This window comes from Leuciscus leuciscus (assembly GCF_965113295.1).
Source record: "Leuciscus leuciscus genome assembly, chromosome: 5".
Lineage (NCBI taxonomy): Eukaryota > Metazoa > Chordata > Actinopteri > Cypriniformes > Leuciscidae > Leuciscus > Leuciscus leuciscus.
The window spans coordinates 9989223-10009944 of record NC_138729.1 but is presented as its reverse complement, the minus strand read 5'-3'; the positions used below and the strand labels follow the sequence as shown (position 1 = coordinate 10009944).

General features: G+C 36.2%; 2 protein-coding genes across 2 annotated transcripts in view; one reads left to right on the top strand and one right to left on the bottom strand.

Annotated features, from left to right (window-relative positions):
* rabep1 (rabaptin, RAB GTPase binding effector protein 1) overlaps nt 1–4601 on the top strand; it is a 29957-nt gene extending 25356 nt beyond the window's left edge. Inside the window, exons 17-18 of the mRNA XM_082170091.1 lie at nt 149–265; nt 2044–4601. Of these exons, the coding sequence (XP_082026217.1) occupies nt 149–265; nt 2044–2145 (219 nt within the window). The 3' untranslated portion in view covers nt 2146–4601. The remainder of the gene's footprint in view (nt 1–148; nt 266–2043) is intronic.
* A 1164-nt stretch (nt 4602–5765) lies between these two features.
* On the bottom strand, nt 5766–20331 carry nup88 (nucleoporin 88). The gene is made up of 17 exons (XM_082170097.1): nt 20088–20331; nt 19842–20011; nt 19636–19761; nt 19119–19205; nt 17924–18097; nt 16098–16284; nt 15859–16009; nt 13929–14027; nt 13750–13840; nt 13461–13565; nt 12402–12554; nt 9603–9728; nt 8766–8831; nt 8446–8526; nt 8168–8294; nt 7891–8009; nt 5766–6042 (listed from the first exon to the last, which is right to left on the bottom strand). The coding sequence occupies exons 1-17, from the start codon at nt 20322–20324 to the stop codon at nt 5979–5981; spliced, it is 2163 nt and encodes a 720-aa protein (XP_082026223.1). The 5' UTR covers nt 20325–20331; the 3' UTR covers nt 5766–5978.
* Between the last annotated feature and the right edge of the window lie 391 nt (nt 20332–20722).

Sequence of the window (20722 nt, the reverse complement as noted above, 5' to 3'; positions counted from 1 at the left end):
GCAGGATTCTCAGAAAGTCCATGCAAACAACAGTATTTGCATCAAAGTAACAACAGGATGTGCATCAAACAAAAGATTGAATGTTTGTATTAATTAATATAAGCATGAATTATAAAGTAAACTGAAAGTAAAAATGTGTGTGTTGTAGAGTGCTTTGGAGACTCAGGCATTTGAAGAGAAAGACAAGGCACAGAGACTTCAGACGGAGCTGGACGTCAGCGAGCAGGTCCAGAGAGATTTCGTCAAGCTGTCCCAGACCCTTCAGGTAAACACATTTCACTAGTAGAACACGGAGTGCTAGAGGCACAACACTGTTTCCACACAGCCACTGGTTAGGTAACATATTTTCTGCTCCTAGCGAGTTAATCAAATGACTTGAGGCAAAAAATGGATGCATATTTTTCAGTAAATGTTTCCTTCATAGTGAAGTACGTTTTCTTACTAAATAATAAAATAAAAACACCTCAGGTGGGTGTATATGTTTTAAAGAGGCCATATTATGCTCTTTTACGAAGTCTTGATTTGTTTTTAGGGTCTACTAGAATAGGTTTTCATGCTCAAAAAACACCTTTACACATTTTACATTGTTGCCGCATCTCTCTTCTTCCCAGTTTGTCAGTAACGCTCTGGGCTGCGTTTCCCAAAAGCATTGTGAGAACATTGCCACCAATGTTCACTACGATCTACTTAGGCTTACAATGCTTTTGGGAAACGCAGCCCTGTTTAGTTCCTGTCTCTATGAAGCTCCTCCTTCCGAAAAGCACAATGTGCTCTGATTGGTCGGCCTGACCGCTTTGAGCATGTTTTGGGAATGTCGCATACCATAACTGCGAGTTTCAACACTACTAGCGCAACTTCTGGAAGAAAACTCAAGACTACAATCGAGGTGTTTCACGGAGTTCAGAAACGGTGCGCACTGATATAGAGAATAACTTGCTTTGGAGTGACTTTGTACTTTGTAAGTTTTCAAACCTTTCTCATGCCCAAACTGCAAAATTACATGCCAAAGAAAGTTGAAAATGTAAAGTACAATAGTAAAGTATAAGTAAATATAAAAGTTTAAAAAAGTCCTCTTTAGTGCAACTTTTGTCCATCATTTCCAGAGTTTTTTTATGTAATATCCCAAAATGACTATAAAGCATTTTGGAGGATTTGGAGTGGCAATGTGATTAGATTTCAAAGAGGAATTGATAAATACATTTTTAATTAATAAATTGATAAATAGTTTTATCTATTTATTTGTCCAATTCAAAAGTGGTTTATTAATTTATTATTTTGTTAGTTTTAGCTGCAATTTTAAACATTAATTAAACGTTTTTAATGTGTGTTAATTTGGAAATTTGAAACGTGATTCATGTAATTACACTACTGCTAAAAATTTGAAGTCAGTAAAATATTTGTAGAGTTTACTATTTTTCCGCAAGGAAGCATTCACTTGAACAAAAGTGACAAAGACATTTATAATGTTACAAAAAAAAATCTATTTCTAATTAATGCTGTTCTTTTTAACCTTTCTATTTATCAAAGAATCCTAAAAACATTTTATCATGGTTTCCAAAAAAAAAATATCAAGCAGCATAAGTGTTTTCAGAGTTGATAAATAAGAAATATTTCTTGAGCATCAAATCATCATATTAGAATGATTTCTGAAGGATCATGTGACACTGAAGACTGGAGTAATGATGCTGAAAATTCAACTTTGCATCACAGGAATAAATTACATTTTAAAATATATTCAAATAGAAAAGAGTTCTTTGAAGCTGTAATAATATTTCAGTGTCACTGATTTTATTGTATTTCTGATAAAACAAATGCAGTCTCGATGAGCAGATGAGACCTTATAAAACTTAACCGACCCAAACGTTTTGAACTGTAGTGTACATTTGTATTTTTAAATTGGGAAAAAAGGTATTAATAAAAGTGGATGGAAAGGCAGTTTGTGTAATTGTAAGCGCTGTAGTTACGCCACATCTCACACACACACACACACACACACACACAAACACACGCAGCTGCAAATGCAATGCTTTTGTTCCCCTGCAGGTGCAACTGGAGCGCATTCGGCAAGCGGACTCATTAGAGCGGATCCGTGCCATTCTCAACGACACCAACTTCACAGACATCAGCCAGCTTCCCGAGACATGATGTCACTTCCTCCTCACGACTCCATCGTGCACATATAAACACACTCCACCTGTACCTCAGATCTTCGGCCCGAAGAGCTTGCAGGTCTTGGAGAAACACTACTGATACTGACCTACTACTGCTATCTGTCCAGCTTGTACATGCGTTCTCAAGAGCACAGCAAGGTGTCTCGTAATGCCACGAGGAGCTCAGTTCAGGAAATGAGAACTAATGTGACTGTCCCGTTCCCCGACCCTACCAAAGTTCCCTTCTGACACCGCTCTACTTCTCTTCCGTCTGCTGAACTAGCACGCAGTGACCTATGAAGGAAACAGACGCTCCCGAAGTGTTTTGTACATACTTGTATACAGATTATGTGTATATTGCGTTAGTTAAGTTAAGACACGAGACTTTGATTCCCGCCTCCTACGTTTTCACAAGCGACGCTGTTTCTCTCCTCATCCACCAATCATTTCACTGACTCTGTCGTATCGCTTATCCTCAACGTCAGTCTTTAGGAGATTCTCCATATTCCCTATATCTTTTCTTTTACTTCCTAACAATTTGACAACCATTTCTTAACGCTACTGTGACTTTTGCTTCTTTTTCTGTTTTCTTTCTTTCTGAAGGATATTGCAGACACATTTGATGACATTTACAGTTTACATTTGGTCTGATTTTTGATATTCGCGTCAAGTACAAGGCAACAGCTCTGTTTTAGAAGGTGGTTACCCATCATTCTGCTGTCTGTGTATTAATGAAAGCACACTATGCTAATGATTTACTGTCACAGGCTAAGTGGCGTCTTAAACCGAATCCTGTGTTTTGTGTACCACATTAAGCGGTACAATAATATGTGTATGTCTTGCGTTTCATATAGAACCAAAGTTGATCATGTTGACCTTAAATATTCAAAGCAGCATATTTGGATGGTTTAAATCAAAATCAAAAGAACATGGAAAGGGCTAATGGTTTTAAGTCATTTTCTAGCTGCTGTTTTTTTTTTTTATGGATATGAGACAATATAACTCAACTACAGGAAACAAGTGTGTATGATTATGTTCAGTTAAATGGCAAAAAAATATTATTATTATTTACAAGACCAAAAGTGCCATGTGATTTTGGCATGTTTTTGTTTTTAATTAATAATAATAATAATAATAAAAAATAATTAAATGGTAATAAATTGTATTTTAGTTCAGATTAGAGAGTTAGTTTACCCAAAAATTAATATTCTGTCATTAATTACTCTCCCTCATGTCGTTCCAAGTCTGTTATTCATTCATCTTCACAACAAATGAAGATCTTTTTGATGAAATCTGAGATCTTTCTGTCTCTCACAAAGAACAAAGCACTCTCGCCGCTTCATAAAACTGAGGTTAAACCACTGGAGTCACATTGATTACTTTAAAGATGTCTTTACTACCTTTCTGGAGCTTGAAAGTGGTAATTGTGTAGCTGTCATTAAAGAGACAGAAAGCTCTCAGATTTCATCAAAAATATCTTCATTTGTGTTCTGAAGATGAATGAAAGTCTTACGGGTTTGGAACGATATGAGGTTGAGTAATTAAAGACAGAATTTAGATTTTTGGGTGAACTAACGCTTTAACAAAGTCCGTTAATAATCATTGGTTGAAAACAAAAATTGTCTGACAATTGGACGAAATCCATGTCAAAAAAAGCCCTGTACCTGCATGTTGAACATCATGTCTGCTAATTTTGTCATTAAAAGAGAGACAGTTATCAGAGATATTTGACAATGGAAAAACTACTTCAGTCCAAGTATTCCAGGTATTAAAATATGCATCTTTTTTTAATCAACGAATGCAATGAATTAAGTTTCCTGAGCAAAGCCGACCACTTTAACAACTCCATCTGATGAGTACACAGAACTTTACCAACGCTACTATAGTATGACCAGTGCTGCTGTTGTGATCTGTACATGGACTGATGATGATGATGATGATGATGAAGCTCTTCTGTGTGAATATGTGCATTATATTAAGACCATGTGTGTTGTGGTGGTGTTCATTTTATTACCTGTCAGTTTCACTTCATAACGCTCACACGTCCCGTGCCGTCTTCACATTGCAAACACACGTAAAGAAGTTGCTACTTCAATTGTTTCATGTTTTACTAGAACAACAGAAGCATAGTTTTGACATCACAATATTTTAGGAACTACATTTTTCTTTAGAAGACACTGTTGGAACTCTAATAACAAATTTGGGGCTAGGAAACTACCATTTTTATTAAGAAGTGTTTTGTTTTTTTCAGTCAGTATAATTTATAATTCATGGCAGTAATTTCTGCTGGGTCTGTGAAGAGTGATAGTTAAGATTCATTCACCATAACAACAGTTATGTTTTTTTTTTTTTTGCATGCTGTGTTGCAAATGCAGAAGCCCTGGCAAATTTATATACTGTACTGTGTACATATCCCTGTATATATCTATATAATAAAACAAATTGAAACAAGTTTTATATGGAGTTTTAGTCAGTAGCCGATCCAATTCGCAAGATTAGTGAAGATCACATAAATCATAATCTCATGTAAACAACATGTATAAGGTTTTCAAGACTTTGCATTACATTTGTTTACATTTCAGCCAAATAAGAGCTAAGACTCATTCTTTGGTAAATCATTATTAAGCCAGAATTATAATTAAGACTAATTATGAAGACATTTTTACAGTCATAAGATAAAAAGTAGAAAACTGACAAAAAGTTTAAAAAAATTACAAATCAAAGTTGTGGAACAAAATGTCCATTATGACGAGTCAAAATTGACAGTCGCAATTGAGAAGTCGAGACTGACAATGTTAACTGTCAATAATGACAAAGCATAATTGGTCATAATTGACTATTATAATTTCAACTTTTTGTCTCACAATTGACTTAATATCTCAAGTTTGACATTATTATGACTAATTACTATTTGTCAATTGGCTCTCCAAATTCCGACTTGCCTCATAATTGACATATGGCCGGTTTCACAAACAAGGCTAAAGTCTAGTCCTAGACTAAAATGCATGTCTGTGCTGTCTGAACAAAGCAACTTGCACTGATCCACCTTAAAATATATCAGTGCCATTGTTTTTTTCTCAAGATGCACATAAAAAAAATTAAGGCACATTTATAAAAGCTACTTAAGTGTCCTAATTGAACTAAGGCCTAATCCTGGCTTAATCTAAACCCTGTCTGTGAAACCGGCCTTGGTATCCCAATTTTGACGACTTGTCATAATATCCGTCATAATTTTAACTTATGTTTTTTATCTTTTTTTATGGAGGACATGAGCTTCCATAGGTTTGCCTCATAGACTTCCATTGTAAATTAAATTCTTGTAAATTCCAAATATTTTCTTGTTACCAACTAAAGGACCAGGCATTGAACCCGGGACATTCTTTCCCCTCTGACTGCAGTAAATAAACAAGCTCCTTGTTCTTGACATGATCTTTTCCCTCGTCACATTCCGCCTTGTGATTAGCGGAGGGAAGGAAAAGAGGGAAAAGTCTTCATACCCAGCATGACCTCTTCAGATAAACCATTGTCTCAGTTCAGGAAATAACGCCGATGTCCAATGCTGCTGTCTCACAGCTGATAAACTCTCACAGCAACACATACACAGGAAAGTCTCACTTCAATGTACAAAACTCTTTATTGTCGAGTTGTGTACATGTACATACCACTTATAAAAATAGACAACCTAGTTTATACAAAAATGTCTGGTCAAATGCAATTCTTTAAGAAGCTCAGGCAGGGTCTATGGAGATGCCTTTTGGTTCTACTGTAATTTCATTGTTTGCTATATGATGATAATATATTGGCCTTTGAGATGTTGATTGCTGATGATCAGAAACTGAAATGGTTTTTGATGTCCTTGATCTGCTTCATCATTCCAGCGATGTGCTCTCCCCTACAGGATAGAAGAAAGAAATTCAGGATCACTGTACTAACAGTCAAAAGCTAGTGGCCTAAGGGTGTAATCTCACATTCACTATATGGACAAAGTTTTTGGACACCTGATCATTACACCAAAAGGGACTGTAATGACATCTCATTATAAGAGCACTTTCCACAAGAGCTTGGAGTGTTTCTGTGGGAATTTTTGCCCATTGGTCCAGTAGAGCATTTGTGAGGTCAGGCTGAATGAGATGTTAAATAAGAAGTCCTGGATCGCAATCTTCATTCCGGTTCACCACAAAGGTGTTTGATGGGGTTGAGGTCAGGACTCTGCGCAGGCCAGTCAACGTCCTCCACACCAAACTCACACATCCATGTCTTTATGGACCTTGCTTTGTGCACTGGGGAACAGTGCAGGAATAGAAAAGGGCTTTTCCCCAAACTGTTCCCACAAGTTGGAAGCATAGCATTGTCCAAAATGTCTTGGTAATGCTAAAAGCATTAAGATTTCCCTTCACTGGAAGTAAGGAGCTTAGCCCAACCCCTGAAAAACAGCCCCACACCATTATCCCTCCTCCATCAAACTTTACATTTGACCCAATGCAGTCAGGCAGGGGACATTCTCCAGGCATCCACCAAACCCAAAGCAGGATTCGTCACTCCAGAGAACACATTTCCACTACCACTCACCAGTGGTGAGGTGCTTTACATCTGACGCTTGGCACTAAACTTGGTGATGTGAGGCTTGCATGCAGCTGATCGTCAATGGAAACCCATTCCATGAAGCTCCCGCCGCACAGGTTTTGTGCTGATATTAATGCCAGTGGAAGGTTGGAGTGTTGGCGACTTTTACACACCATGCACCTCAGCTCTGAGACTTCACGTGGTCTTCCGCTTCGTGGCTGCTGTTCCTAAACACAATAATACCCCTTACAGTTGACCATGGGATATCTAACAGGGAAGAAATTTGACTTATTGCAAAGCTGCCATCCTATCACAGTGCCACTCTTGAATTCACATGAGCTCTTCAGAACAAAACATTTTTATAAACAAATATTTGTAAATGTAGACTGCATGGCTAGATACTTCATTTTTACACACCTGTGACAATGGGTCTGATTGAAACACCTGAATTCAATAATCAAGAGGTGTGTCCCAATACGTTTGTCCATACAGTGCATATACATAATCTATATACATAATATAAGTATATCACTTGATTTTACACAAAATAAAGAAAAGAAAAAAAAAGTAGGAAATTTAACATTTTCTTGTATAACAGTTTTCTTGCATAACAGTAACAGGGATTTGTTAGTTTTTTCTCATAATAGGTAAAGGTTGAGTTTTTTGCACATTATAGTAATGGGGATATTTTTATTGTGTAACATCTATGAGGATTAGTTGTTTTGTGTAACAGTAAGTGGGGTGAGTTAACGTGTAACAGTAACAGGCTTTTTTTACAAAATTGTAGCGGATGAGTTTTTTTGCATAACAATAATAGGGATGTATGTTACTGTAATGGAGATACTTTTTGCGGTTTTCTGCGCAATGTGAGTTTTTCTGCATTATAGTAACAGGTCTGAGTTTTTTTGCACAACAGTAACAGGATACAATAACCTGTATAAGATTTTTCCAACATCACAGTAGGCTACAGACAATTCTATTTTTGGTCAAAATGCTAAACAAAGTAAACTTAATGCTTCTAAAAAATAGTTTTCTTTATTCTAAATATCATTTCTATTTTTATTTTGGTCTGGGGTGTAATTTGACCCAATAACACCACTGAATAAGAGATGTGTCATGGACCAACAATAGACCTCGGCAAATGCCGCAGATCTAAATGCACACTCTCTGTACGTACTGTTCTTTCAGCACTCCCTGGACACACTTCCTCTGGTGGGCGTTGAGCGCGAGGCTGGAGCGAGCTGGAGATGCTCCTGTATTCATTTGCTTCTTCTGATATTCCTTCTTCATGTTCACCTGATAACACATTACAGCACACAATGACACTTGGGAAATGGCGTACATCTACTCCGCTCATGGCAACAGAGAAATGCAGCCAAAATAAACTAGGTTTTAACTAGGATACCCCGTGAAGCAGCGTAAATAGATTGAGGAACAACAGAGACAGAACGGACCTGTTTAATGCCGTTGTCAAGGTGACGGAGCTGATCATGGATGGTGTGCAGTTCCTTCCTCATATCCTTCTCACTGTCTGACAGCACAGGAAGTTGACTGCGCAGACTTCCCAAAACCTGTTTAACTCTACACACACACAAGTGGTTTTAGCAGCTTAGTTTCAATAATGCTTTTTTTGAACTGAGGAGGAAGTTTCGAGTTCAGAAATTTTAAACATTCCCATTATCAAAAAAAAAAAAAAAAAATTCTATTCAACTAAATTCAAAGGGAAGTGAACCTGTTCATGATGGCTTCCTGACGGTACTTGGCATCTTCATATTTATCAGCCAGTCGCTCTGCAGCCTCCCTCAGGGTTTTCCTACAACACACCAACATGTTTCACAGCTTTAGCACAGTGCATCTAGTGGATCGCAGGAAACCACAGCTTTAATGACTCTCCTGTTCTCAGCCCACTCATTTATTACGGCCGTTTACCACACTCAGTAATAACATGAGGTTGTAGTGCTCATTCATTTAGTTCTGAATGACTCAACTGAGATAAATGGGTTTCTGTACGTGTGGTTGTGATTGGTGTTAAACGGGCAGTGCTGTGGTCACCTCTCCTCTCTACAAAGAGCAAGATCCTCCAGCTGCTTATTCTTCTGTCCAGTCAGGAGCTTTACTCTACAAGGGAGAGAATCAGAAAATTAACTGTTAATACAACAGCTGTATTTAACTAAACGGATTACAATCATACACTTTGATTAAACTGTAAAATTATATTGACTTTCATACACTACTGAGTATATTCTACTTCAGAATTAAACTAGAGCATTTTGGAAACACTACAGTGCTTAGAGTTTGAAAGTTTGGGGTCGGTATGATTTGTTTTTATGTTTTTGAAGTTTTATATTCACCAAGGCTGCATTTATTTGATCAAAAATACAGTAAAAACAGTAATTTTGAGAAATATACTTAGTTTTAAATAACCGTTTCCATTTGAATAAATCTTAAATGTAACGTATTTCAGTAATGGAATGCTAAATTATTTTTAGCAAATTTTTTGTGTCACATAATCCATCAGAAATCATGCTAATATGTTGATCTGGTCCTTGAGAAACATTTCTTATTATTAATGTTCAGAACAGTTGTGCTGCTTGATATTTTTGATTCATGATTCTTCAAAAGATCAGCATTGAAAAAGTCTTTAATGTCACTTTTGATCAATTTAATGCATCCCTGTTAAATACAACTTTTTTTTATATTAATGCTGTTTGAATTCATATTCATAATATTTTTTAATTAGGTCAATGCATGTTAAATTAGACTACATACTGGCTCTCAAACTTGCTAGTTTGATTTAGTTATCTATATTACTTTGCATATATATATAAACAAACATTTAAGAAATAAAGATCTGGTTCAAAATATCAGCTGAAAATGTTTATCTTGTACCTTCTCTGCATTTCTTCATGAGCCAGGCCCAGTTTGAGGATATACTCCTCTCTGAACACCTGTGTGGCTCGACTCAACAGCTGCAGACATTCTGGAGGAGGAGGAGACGAGTCCTTATCCCCTGCTCTGAAACACACACAAACATGTTAAGGCGGTTAAGCTGGTTTTGGGGTAATGGTAGGTGGTTTATTGCTGGTTGAAGGTAGTCTACAAGCCCTACTGGGCAAGACCAGGATGATCTACTAGGTCAAAACCAGTTCTTCCAGCTGATAGTCCAGATAATCAATCATTTAGAACCATGTAAAAAAATCTTAAGCTGGTTTGAGCTTAACCCTCTATGGTACGCATTATGTTCTAACCATGAAATTATTTTTCAAAAAAGTTTTTATTACACAAAATAGCTTCAAAAATACAAATAAAAAAGATTACTGAAAAAAAGACCTACTTCAATGTAGGTCAAAAATTTAGCTTTTCTATAAAATTAGGATTTTCTTTTCCATTTAATTGCACATTTCTTTTAGAAATTGATCATTTATATAATTGGAAATCATGCAAACCAAAAATAAGTAGATCCCTATAATTGAATCCCTATCATTCGGCTAACTCATCTGCTAGCTCATCCGCTAACTCATCCTATTGCACTTTCCATAAAATATTGCTGTATTCATTTTCTGAAAAGAATTCAATTTGTTATTTATACATAAATACAACTATACTACAATAAACGCTTTAAATAAATAACTGTAATCATATTGTTGATGCTACCATCTATAAATGAGGAAATACATTACTGCAATTCCACTGTGGTACAGCGCTGCCATATGGCCATTTATATGCCTTTTTTTTTTGGATTTACAGTAAAATGATGTTAGACAAAGTTGATTTGTGAATAAAAATATCGAATTTACTTCAAAGATGCTGCTGCTGCTGCTGCAAAAAAATCCCCCTTGAGAAGAGATGTTTAGAAATGAGGTTAATAAAGTTTTCTGAATAACAAGGAAATGAGAAGAAATTAATTGTTGCCATATGGCAACGCCGTACCATAAAGTGTTAAAGGTGGGGTAGGCAGGTTTTTTCAAAAAAACTTTTCCCCAAATTTGTTTAAACTGTCTTTATATACAAATACATAATTAAAATGTAAGTACTCTGAAAAAGAGAGTATAAAAATCGAGTGTCTGTAGTCCTCGCAGGGCTGCAATAAAAACAGCTACTTATTCTCATTCGGAACGAATGAAATGATTGGCTGGGCGACTGTCACTCTCCCTCGCTACCATGGCTACCACCCCTGCTGCTACAGGAGCTGCCCACATGCAAACCCGTTTGACTCGAGGAGGCGAAGAGGCACGGAAGCTAGGAGAGAAAGAGCAGTCGAAATTCCCAGTACCTGCATACAGTCAGCGAAGGTAATGGGAAAACGTGTATCAATGCAACCTGTTTTTAGCTTTGCCTTATGTTACTAGCGCGTTACCGAATCAAACTCAATATCTTTTCAACTTTACCAGTATCGATATGCTAGCTTGATAGTGAGTACTAACAGCCATGTTAGTTGTTTATATTCATAATGATAAAGTTAGGTATTTTATTACATGTGATTCTGACATGATGTCACTACATGCACTGCGCTCCTCTCCACTCGGCGCTCAAGCGCGTCTGTGGCAAGGGGGGCGTTATCTAGCGAAGTCTGTGACGGGAGAGAAGTGCGGTGTAAGTGGTCAATGACAAACACCTGTGTCTTGTTTCAGTGATTGGCGTGGAGAGATCACACATAAGGGACTGGCTGATAGTGCGAGTGTGGGAAGCGTGAGGACGCGATCACGGATTACATTGGACTTTGGACGACTTTGCTGCTATAGCGCTGTGTGCGTGACTTTTTTTAGTTTTTTTTTAGTTTTTTTCATTTATGAATAAACACGCCCACAGCTCCGCAAGCCGACCCTGTCCTCTTCCTTTCTTGAATTTGAATTTTGTTTCAGGCGTCCTCCAGCTGAGCGATCGGCATCGCGCGTTCATGTGTTTTGGGGGCGTGGCTTTGGAAGGAGCCCAGAAGGGAGGGGGTGAGAGTGAATGGACATAAGTAGCTGTGTTTATTGCAGCCCTGCGAGGACTACAGCCACTCGATTTTTATACTCTCTTTTTCAGAGTACTTACATTTTAATTATGTATTGGTATATAAAGACAGTTTAAAAAAATTTGGTAAAAAGTTTTAGAAAAAAACCTACCTACCCTGCCTTTAAAGGGATAGTTCACTTTGAAATTAAATTTTTGGTATGTTTTAGCTTACCTCAAGGGCATCCAAGATGTAGGTGTCTTTTTTTCCACAGTAGTTTCAATTTTGATAGTTTTAGGTCAAACCGTTCTTGTCTTGTCTGTTGCCTTGGCTACTGCAGTTCATTGGAAACCGTAGCCAAGGCGACATCTAGTGTATATATCTATACCCGCCCGCGCTCTCAGATCACTTGGACATGGCTGTGTTCAAGAGGTAAAAACGATATAAATACTGTTCGTTTTCTCACACTTACCACACTTACGATGGGGAATTGTTTAATTTGGACGATGGGGAATTGTTTTAATTTGGACTCTGTGCTTGCTCTTTGAGACAGTGACCATAGACCTCATTATATGACTGACAGACAAGAACCGTTTGACCTAAAAATATCAAAATTGAAACGTCTGCGGAAAAAAAGACACCTACATCTTGGATGCCCTTGAGGTAAGCTAAAACATACCAAAATTTAATTTCAAAGTGAACTATCCCTTTAAGGTGTGTTTTTTAAGTTAATCGCAGCAGTCACATTTTACCTCAGCATTAATGGATTGGTGGAGCTGCGTGCCAAGATGTTGCGAATATGCTGTTCAAAAGAGTCTTCAGCCAATCCACGCAGAGGAGAGCTGTCTGACCCCGCCCCCGGATGAGAGCAGAGCAACGGAGGGGACGGGGGACGAATAGAGCTTCTACATAGAGATTTAAAAAGAAACTGTTACTAACAGCAAACAACAAGAAAAATCTGATAGCAAGTACCTTACTTCCAATTAAAGTCTAACACAGCGCTTCCCAAACTTTTTTGTCAGCTAAACGGTTTAGTTGTAAAATATTTACTTTAAGTACCCCGAGATTAGAAGTTAATATTTTACTAATTAAACAACAAATTAGCATATTCACGGTCCCTGATGTCAAATAACAATTATTATTATTATTAGTACGTTTTAACTCTAATTATAAAAAAGAGAGATAAATTATATTATCCTTTTGTAAACAGGGTTATTATTATTATTATTATTATTATTATTAACTAAAACCTAAACCAAACCTAAACATTACTTGAAATAAAACCAAAAAGACTAAAACAAACTTATTTTATTTCAACTTGTTGCCAGTGAAAGACTTTATATTTTGATTTACTTTAATTTGACAGACTAAAATAACGAAAACATAAAATAAAATATAATAAAAACTAGACATTTATAAAAAACCTTATAAAAATGTCAAAACGTAGCAAAATTACTATAAATTTCAAATGAAACTTGAAAATCTAAAAACTAATTCAAAATATTAATAAAAACTATAATAGCATCTCAGTGATACTAAAATAACACTAGTTGTAAAGTACAGTTGTACTGTAAAAAAAAGAAACTCTGAAAACATGCAGCACAACTAACTATACATTACAGATATTAAATTAAATTAAGCTATAATCGCGATTATCGTGTAGCCCCATTTATTTATTTTAATTTGACACAATAGAATCAATTATTAGCTTTTCATCAACTCAAGAACCCCCTACAGTTCCCTCACGAACCCTGTTTGGGAAAACCTGATCTAACAAATATGGAGAGAGGCAGAAAGTGCTCATCCCTTACAGAAGAGGGAGCAGAAGACACTCGTAGGTACTCGTGATGCAGATCATGGTGGCTCCAAGGGACAGGTCTGACACGATCCAAAACCCACGAACAGGAGCCGGCAATCTGAGAGAAAGAGACATGTTACGAGCGGAGAATTTAAATAAGCACCAGTAATCTACAGCGCTTACTCAGCGTCTCTTAAGGTTTGCTCAAACGTTTGCAAATCGGGGTTTTGATTCACAAGAGATTTGGGATTTTAGCTTTAAATGCTGCTTCTGATACCACAGCACTGAAATGTTAATTCAACCTGTTGGCGAGAGGTCTGGTACACAGGATGTGCTCCACTATGCAGCGATGTTCTGCCGCCAGCTCCTGCAGACTGTCTTTATCCTCCTCATCTGCACAACATACAATATATAGAGTTCCTCAAACACTCCACTTCAGTGCTGTGAATTGAAATCGTTCAATGAAAGTAAATGTGCTCACCAGACTCCAGAAACTTGTGTAGCTTCTTGAACCAGGTGAGTCCTACACTGTGCACACCGGCCTCATGGGTGCAGTGATACCTGTGCTGACACAGAGGATCTGAAACAGAGGGTTTTGACAGAAATGAATACTTTAATACAGCGAGGATGCACTAAATTAATCAAAGATGACAGTAAAGACGTTTATTATGTTACAAAATATAAATGCTATTCTTTTGAGTTTTCTATTCATCAAAGAAACCTGAAAAAAATTATCACAGTTTCTACAAAAGTATTAAGCCATCTAATTAACCCATCTTTAACATTGATAATAATAAAATAAAAATCTTGAGCACCAAATCAGCATATTACAATGATTTCTGAAGGATCATGTGACACTGAAGACACTGAAGTAAAGACTGCTGAAAGTATCACTATTTGTTTTACAAACATTGAAATTATCACAGAGTACTGATAAAGGTTTATAGCTTGGAAATAAACGCTGATGTCTACGGAAGCGAGATAGAGAAAATAGAGTAAATCACCTTTTGGAAAAAAAGTAATGACGCTTCAGATACTGTATCAATTACATCGTTACACCAGTAGGTGGCGAGTGTGAGAAATGACTTAAAAAAATTATTTGTCATTGATTCATTCATTCAAGAGATTCGTTGAAAAACGCTGATTCATCCAGTAATGAAACAAGTGAGTCATTAGCCGCTTTCCGACCAAGTAGTTAGTACTAGTTACAGGAACTTAGTTATAGAAACTGTCCACTTCTAAACAGTTCTATGAACTACTCTCCCCCAAACTCGGTTTTGCTGTTTGCGTTCGCACTGGCCAAGTGGCCATAGGAACTGGTAGGAGGGGTAAGGGAGTGACGCAAGCACGGTGACTTTTATTTTGACGGAGCGACGGACCTTTATTTTGACGGCGCTGAGAACACCAGAGCAAACAATGCTCGCATTCTGTGTTCATTATTTAGCGATCTGTCTAACAGTACTGTTTAACATGTTATTAGATAGAATTGTTATAGAATGTACACAGTATATGAAAAAAAAAGTTATTAGCCTATGCCGTGTGGTTGATGTCCAGTGTTGCTAGCTGAACAGAAATACATAATCATTGACTTGGTCCCCTGAAAGTTGCGTTGGATTTTCTCTTCAGCATGAAGGTTTAGAGGCCCATCTATCACTATTTTCCATGTTTGTATCTAGTTTCTGGAGTAAATATATAGGCTATAATCTGTGTGTTTACATATAAGTTAGCTGTTTTAAAAATGGCAGGTGCTGGTGTTTTGAGTGCGTTCGGTCATCAGCGTACACTAACGTCACGAGTAGTTCCTATAGTTCTGGTTTAGACCCTACTCTGAAGTAGGAGCTAAATTAGTTCCACCAAATGGAGTTCCTAGAACTAAAATCGTTCCTAGTTCCTGCGGTGCGAACACGCCGACATCCGGGTTCTTCCCGCAATAGTTCTAGGAACTGTGAAAAGGTTCCTCCGGTCGGAAAGTGGCTATTGAATCGTTCAAATAGACTGCAACAGTGGGAGAATCGTGATCTCTATTTTAGACACACAAAAAAAAATATTCTTAATTTATCCAGAATAGTACATTATATATTTATATTTATATTAATATTAATATTTCTATTACACATTGTAAAGTTAAAGTTAACGTGTTGTTACATAATTCTTTTTAATTTGAATGGGAAAACAACATTAAAATTAGTAGCTATGCCAAACGTTCCAGAATGGAATTTTCTGAACGATTTTCTGTGGATTTTGAAAAAAAGGTCTGTGGTGTCAAAATGCAATTTTATGACATAGTAGTACATGGTGAAAAGCAATTTTATTCTCAGTACCAGAAAATTACATATCTTTACGGCGTAATACGAGTATTCAAATTGGGATGTAGCCTATATGTTTGATGAGTGCTTGTGAGACCTCCTTACCTCGATGTAATCTGATTGGACAGGTGAAGTCTGACTCTGTAATCTCCTCCTCTTCCCCGGCAGGCAGTTTGAGCGTCAGTTCCAGCTCCACACACTCGAACACATAAAGTGAAGGCACAGTCTCTGAGCCTCTGGACCATCTCTCTACAGCCTGAATGCACAAACACAGGGGCTCAGCATCTCTCACACTGTAAAAGATGGATTTGATGATTTGTAAGATGGACTGAATTCTGTCTTACTCGGCCATACTCTTCTTCCTCTGCCTCCAGCACCACACAGTGGTATAGCATTCCTGATTCAGTGGCAATAACCAGGATGTTGGGCACACAAGGCAGGCAGAGCACAGCACACGCATCATAGCCGTAGTTATCTTCTGCCGCGGGATACATGGGTAATGGGCCCATCGGCTTCCCTAAATTACTGATACTAGGAGAAAGACTGAAGATTAATGGAGCAAATCTCTCTGACAGGCTAGGCTACACATCAAGACATTTTTCAGTGTGACAAGAAACAAGAAAAAGATGTTTATAACGACAAAACATACATGCAGAATCTTTAAAAAAAAAAATTGTAAAAGGTGTATATAAATATATATACCACTATTTACAGTAAGGTCCTATTAGTTAATGTTAGTTATTGCATTAACTAAAATTAAAACAAAATGATACACCAATACAGTTGTAACAGTATAAAAAAAAAAAAAAAGTTAATTAAAATAAAACTGTTCATTGTTAGTCCATGTTAGCAAGTCCGTTAAATAATATAAAAAAAAATTGATTTCAATAATGTATAATACTGTAGTGAATATTGGAATTAATATTAGAGATACACACACATTTTCAAAAAGTCAGTACTTATAATTACTATCACGATGTATATTCATAATACATATGGCTTTTACTTGATTTATTTTTCCACATCATGGTCATCCAAAATATAGATACATTTTAGTATTTATAGGATTGAGTTTAGTATTATATACACTATACTTTTATTTATATATTTTTGGTATTCAATTTGTTTTTGTAATTATATATTTCTATTCAGCTTTAATTTATATTTCAGTTTTAGCTTTGGTAATTTTAGTCCTTCAACCTATACTTATTTTATTTCAGTTGCCAAGACATTTCAATTTTCTTTCTTTTTTTAAAAATTATCTAATATTTATATTTTTCCATTTAGATTATATTTTAATATTTATTTTATTTCAGCTTTATTTAAATCAATAAATTATTTTTAATAGTTTTAGTTAACAATACCAACACTGGAAAAATGCAGAATAGTCTTATAAATGAACTCACATTTCTTTAAGCCTTTATATTACCTCCTCCTGATTTTGAACTATGTTCTGATTATGAATTATTTTCTTGGACATATTCTTGGTTTCATAATATTCACCCATACATATCATATACTGTATCCTAGTTGTATGGATCTACATATAACTTAAATTGTTGCTATTTTTGTGGGGTTCCTACATATTTTCCATTAAAAAAATGTCTCTGTAGATTTTTCAGACCATATTAAACATAAATGGTTCATACAGCATTATTTTCAGCATTATATTTGGTAAACTGTAAGGTCATCTGTAAATATTTTTATTTTCTGTTTGTTTTTCATTGGTTTTCTCGAAGTGATTACATGCGCTTACATGATAAGAAACCCAAAACGTTCTATAACCTGCATATATTCACCTCTGACACATCAGTTTGACACTGTAAATGTGGTTTGATGTTGCATGATCACCAAACATTTTTAGTGAAGTTCAAAAGAGATTATCTTATGGTAAAGACAAACGGTTTTACATTAATAAAAATGTGCGCCTTGAATTCATTCAGTCGAGTCTGACAATCACTAAACTTTTGCCATGAAAAAACTCTGCTTGTATGAAAAATTTGTGCCAATAGTGGAGACAGTATGAAAAGACAAATATTTTTCCATACTCTATTTTCTTTTTTCCAAACTTATCCAGACCTGAAAATTACTCGCATCAAATTCCATATTTTTCCAAACTACGTAGGAACCCTGTATTTGCCAATGAGTATTGTTTAAGGGTGATTGTTACCTGTGTGTGAGAGAGATATAAGACAAAAATGTCTCTCCATTCCCGTACAGTATGTACAGTGGATACACCAGCAGCTCTGCCTTCATACGCAAACTGCTCAGACGAGGAGAATCCGCCAGCGGTCCGAAGTCAAACGCCACAGCCGTCTCTCCCAGCGACGCTGCATAGGAACGTCTGCACGAAAACAACACTTCAGTTATTTGCTCTTTATCAGTACATTTATATCTTACCAACACCTCATTTTTAGATTTAAGCCAGTGTTAATATATCATTTTTCATATTATATATTTTATATTATTTTAATTTATATTACAGTTTTGGTTGCACTTTATTTTAAGGTGTCCGTGTTACAGTGTAATTATACATTTAAGTACTGACTGAGTAATAATAATTAACTACATTAACTTACTATAGGGTTAGACTTAGGACTAGGAGTTGGTTTAGAGTTAGTTGCATGTAATTATGCATAATTTATAGTTATTACTACAGTAACTGCATGTAACATAACAAGGACACTGTAAAATAAAGTGTTACAATAGTTTGTTAATATTTGAATTGAATTAGATTTTATATTTATGTCAGTAACACTTTACAATAAGCTTTAATTTGTTAATTAACTACATTAGTTTACATGAAATGAAGAAAAAATACTTCTATAGAATTTATTCATTCCACCATTTACTAATACATTATTAAAATCAAGTTGTATCAGTTAATATTTAATGGATCTGAGCTAACATGAACTAACAATGAACAGTTGTATTTTTATTAACTAATGTTAACAAAGATTGAAAAAAATACTGTAACAAATGTTTTGCTCGCTGTTGGTTAATGCATTGACCAAAATTAAATTATGAAACATTATTATTAGTGTTACCAATATGTCTATATAGTTTTTAAGTATTAGTTTTAATTTATTTATTTTTAATGATTTTAGTACTTCAACTAAAAGAAAATGAGAAATGCTGCCTTGGCAACTAGCTGACAGTTAAGTCAGACAATAAGTTGTTTTTAACATTTTATTTTATTTCAGTTAATGTTTATTTGTAACAAATTCAAATGACTTTAGTTTCAGCTAACAATAATTGCCCTGATCCATTCCAAGTAAAATACTCATAGCTTCTGGCAAAACCTTCTGAAAAAATGTATAATATAGCAGCGAAATTGTCGTTTGGTAGAAAACTGACAATCTTACCCTCTTGTATGAACATTGCTGTCCTCATCCAACTGAGACACTGATAACACTTTGGCAGGGGACTGCGGTTCCTTAAGATTATAAAATCTGGAGGGAAAAAATTCTTTAAACCACCCGAGTACAATAATAACAGTAATTCTGTTGATCTGAGACATCTTTAAAGGGATAGATCAGCCAAAAATGATAACGTCGTCATTACTTACTCACCCTCAAGTTGTTCCAAACCTGTATGAGTTTCTTCCGTTGAACACAAATTAATATATTTTGAAGAATATTGTTAACCTGACAGTTGACGGCATCCATTGACTTCCATTGTAGAAAAAAACCCCATGGAAGTCAATGGGTGCCATCACCTGTCTACTTACTGACATTCTTCAAAATATCTTCTTTCGTGTTCAACGTAAGAAAGAAACTCATACAGGATTGGAACAACTTGAGGGTGAGTAAATGATGACAAGCTTCAATTTTTGGATGAACTCTCTCTTTAACGCCGGTGTCAGTCATTTATTTAAGATACCTGATGGTGTTATCTGAGGTCAGTAAAACTAGATGAGGCTCCTCAGTTTCACTGGGATACCAGGCAGCTTGTCGTAGTGTCACAGAAGCAGAACTGGTGAAGAAGCGTTCAGCCACTGGAATCGTCCTGTGAAGAAGAAAACATATAAAACCAAAGGACCTGATGGAGGAATGACTGCAGCTCTCCTAAAGCCGAAGTTCACTCACTTGCAGTTGATCTGGAGGCGTCCACCCTCAAACTCGGACCTCTTTCCCCAGCGCTGCGGCAGTTCCAGTATAGTCGCTCCACGCTGACCGATGAGAGCCACATGATACTGCGTCGGGCTGACGAGAACCTGACACACCTCAAACAGCGGCGGGTTGATGCACAGCAGAGTCTGCGGAGAGTTCGGTCACTATTACACACTTCCGTGAAATAACTACCCCAGACAGACACTATTTAAAGACGCTCACCTGGTATTTAGAAGTGTCTGTGTCGCCGTCAGCGTTCAGCTGTCGCAGGTTTGTGGTGTAAAACACACTCTCAACAGTGTCCCATGTGAACAGGTCGCCGTTCAGACAAAACGTTAGGTTCTTGGCTATTCTTTTGCTAGTCCCCTGAGGCTCTAAATGAAGGCTCTCTTGTAATTTATTGAAGATATCGTGTTTCTTGAGCGCTTCCCTCCATCGATCTCCCGCGAACGACGCCATGTTTTTCTGTCTTGTCGTAGAATAAAGACGTCATAGAAATCCACCAATAGGATCACGCTACAGGACTAGACCTTTTCTGTTGAATCGCGGGGTTTGTAGTTTATTAAGGAGTGCCTACACTGAAAAGATAAGAATATATTAATTTGGACATACAGTGAAAAAGCTGATAAATAATACAGTTTAAACATTATAAATAGTATTTTACATTCATTGATTTAGAAAATAATATTTTAGAATAAAAATGTATTCTACATACTCTGTTTATTTTGCGATAATGACCAAAATGGCATATTTTATTGTATATTTTTGTTGTTGTTTACTGTAATGTGCGTAAAATGACCATCCCAGAGAAAACAAAACAGCCATGAAAGATTATGAGGGCACATGAATTTAGAATA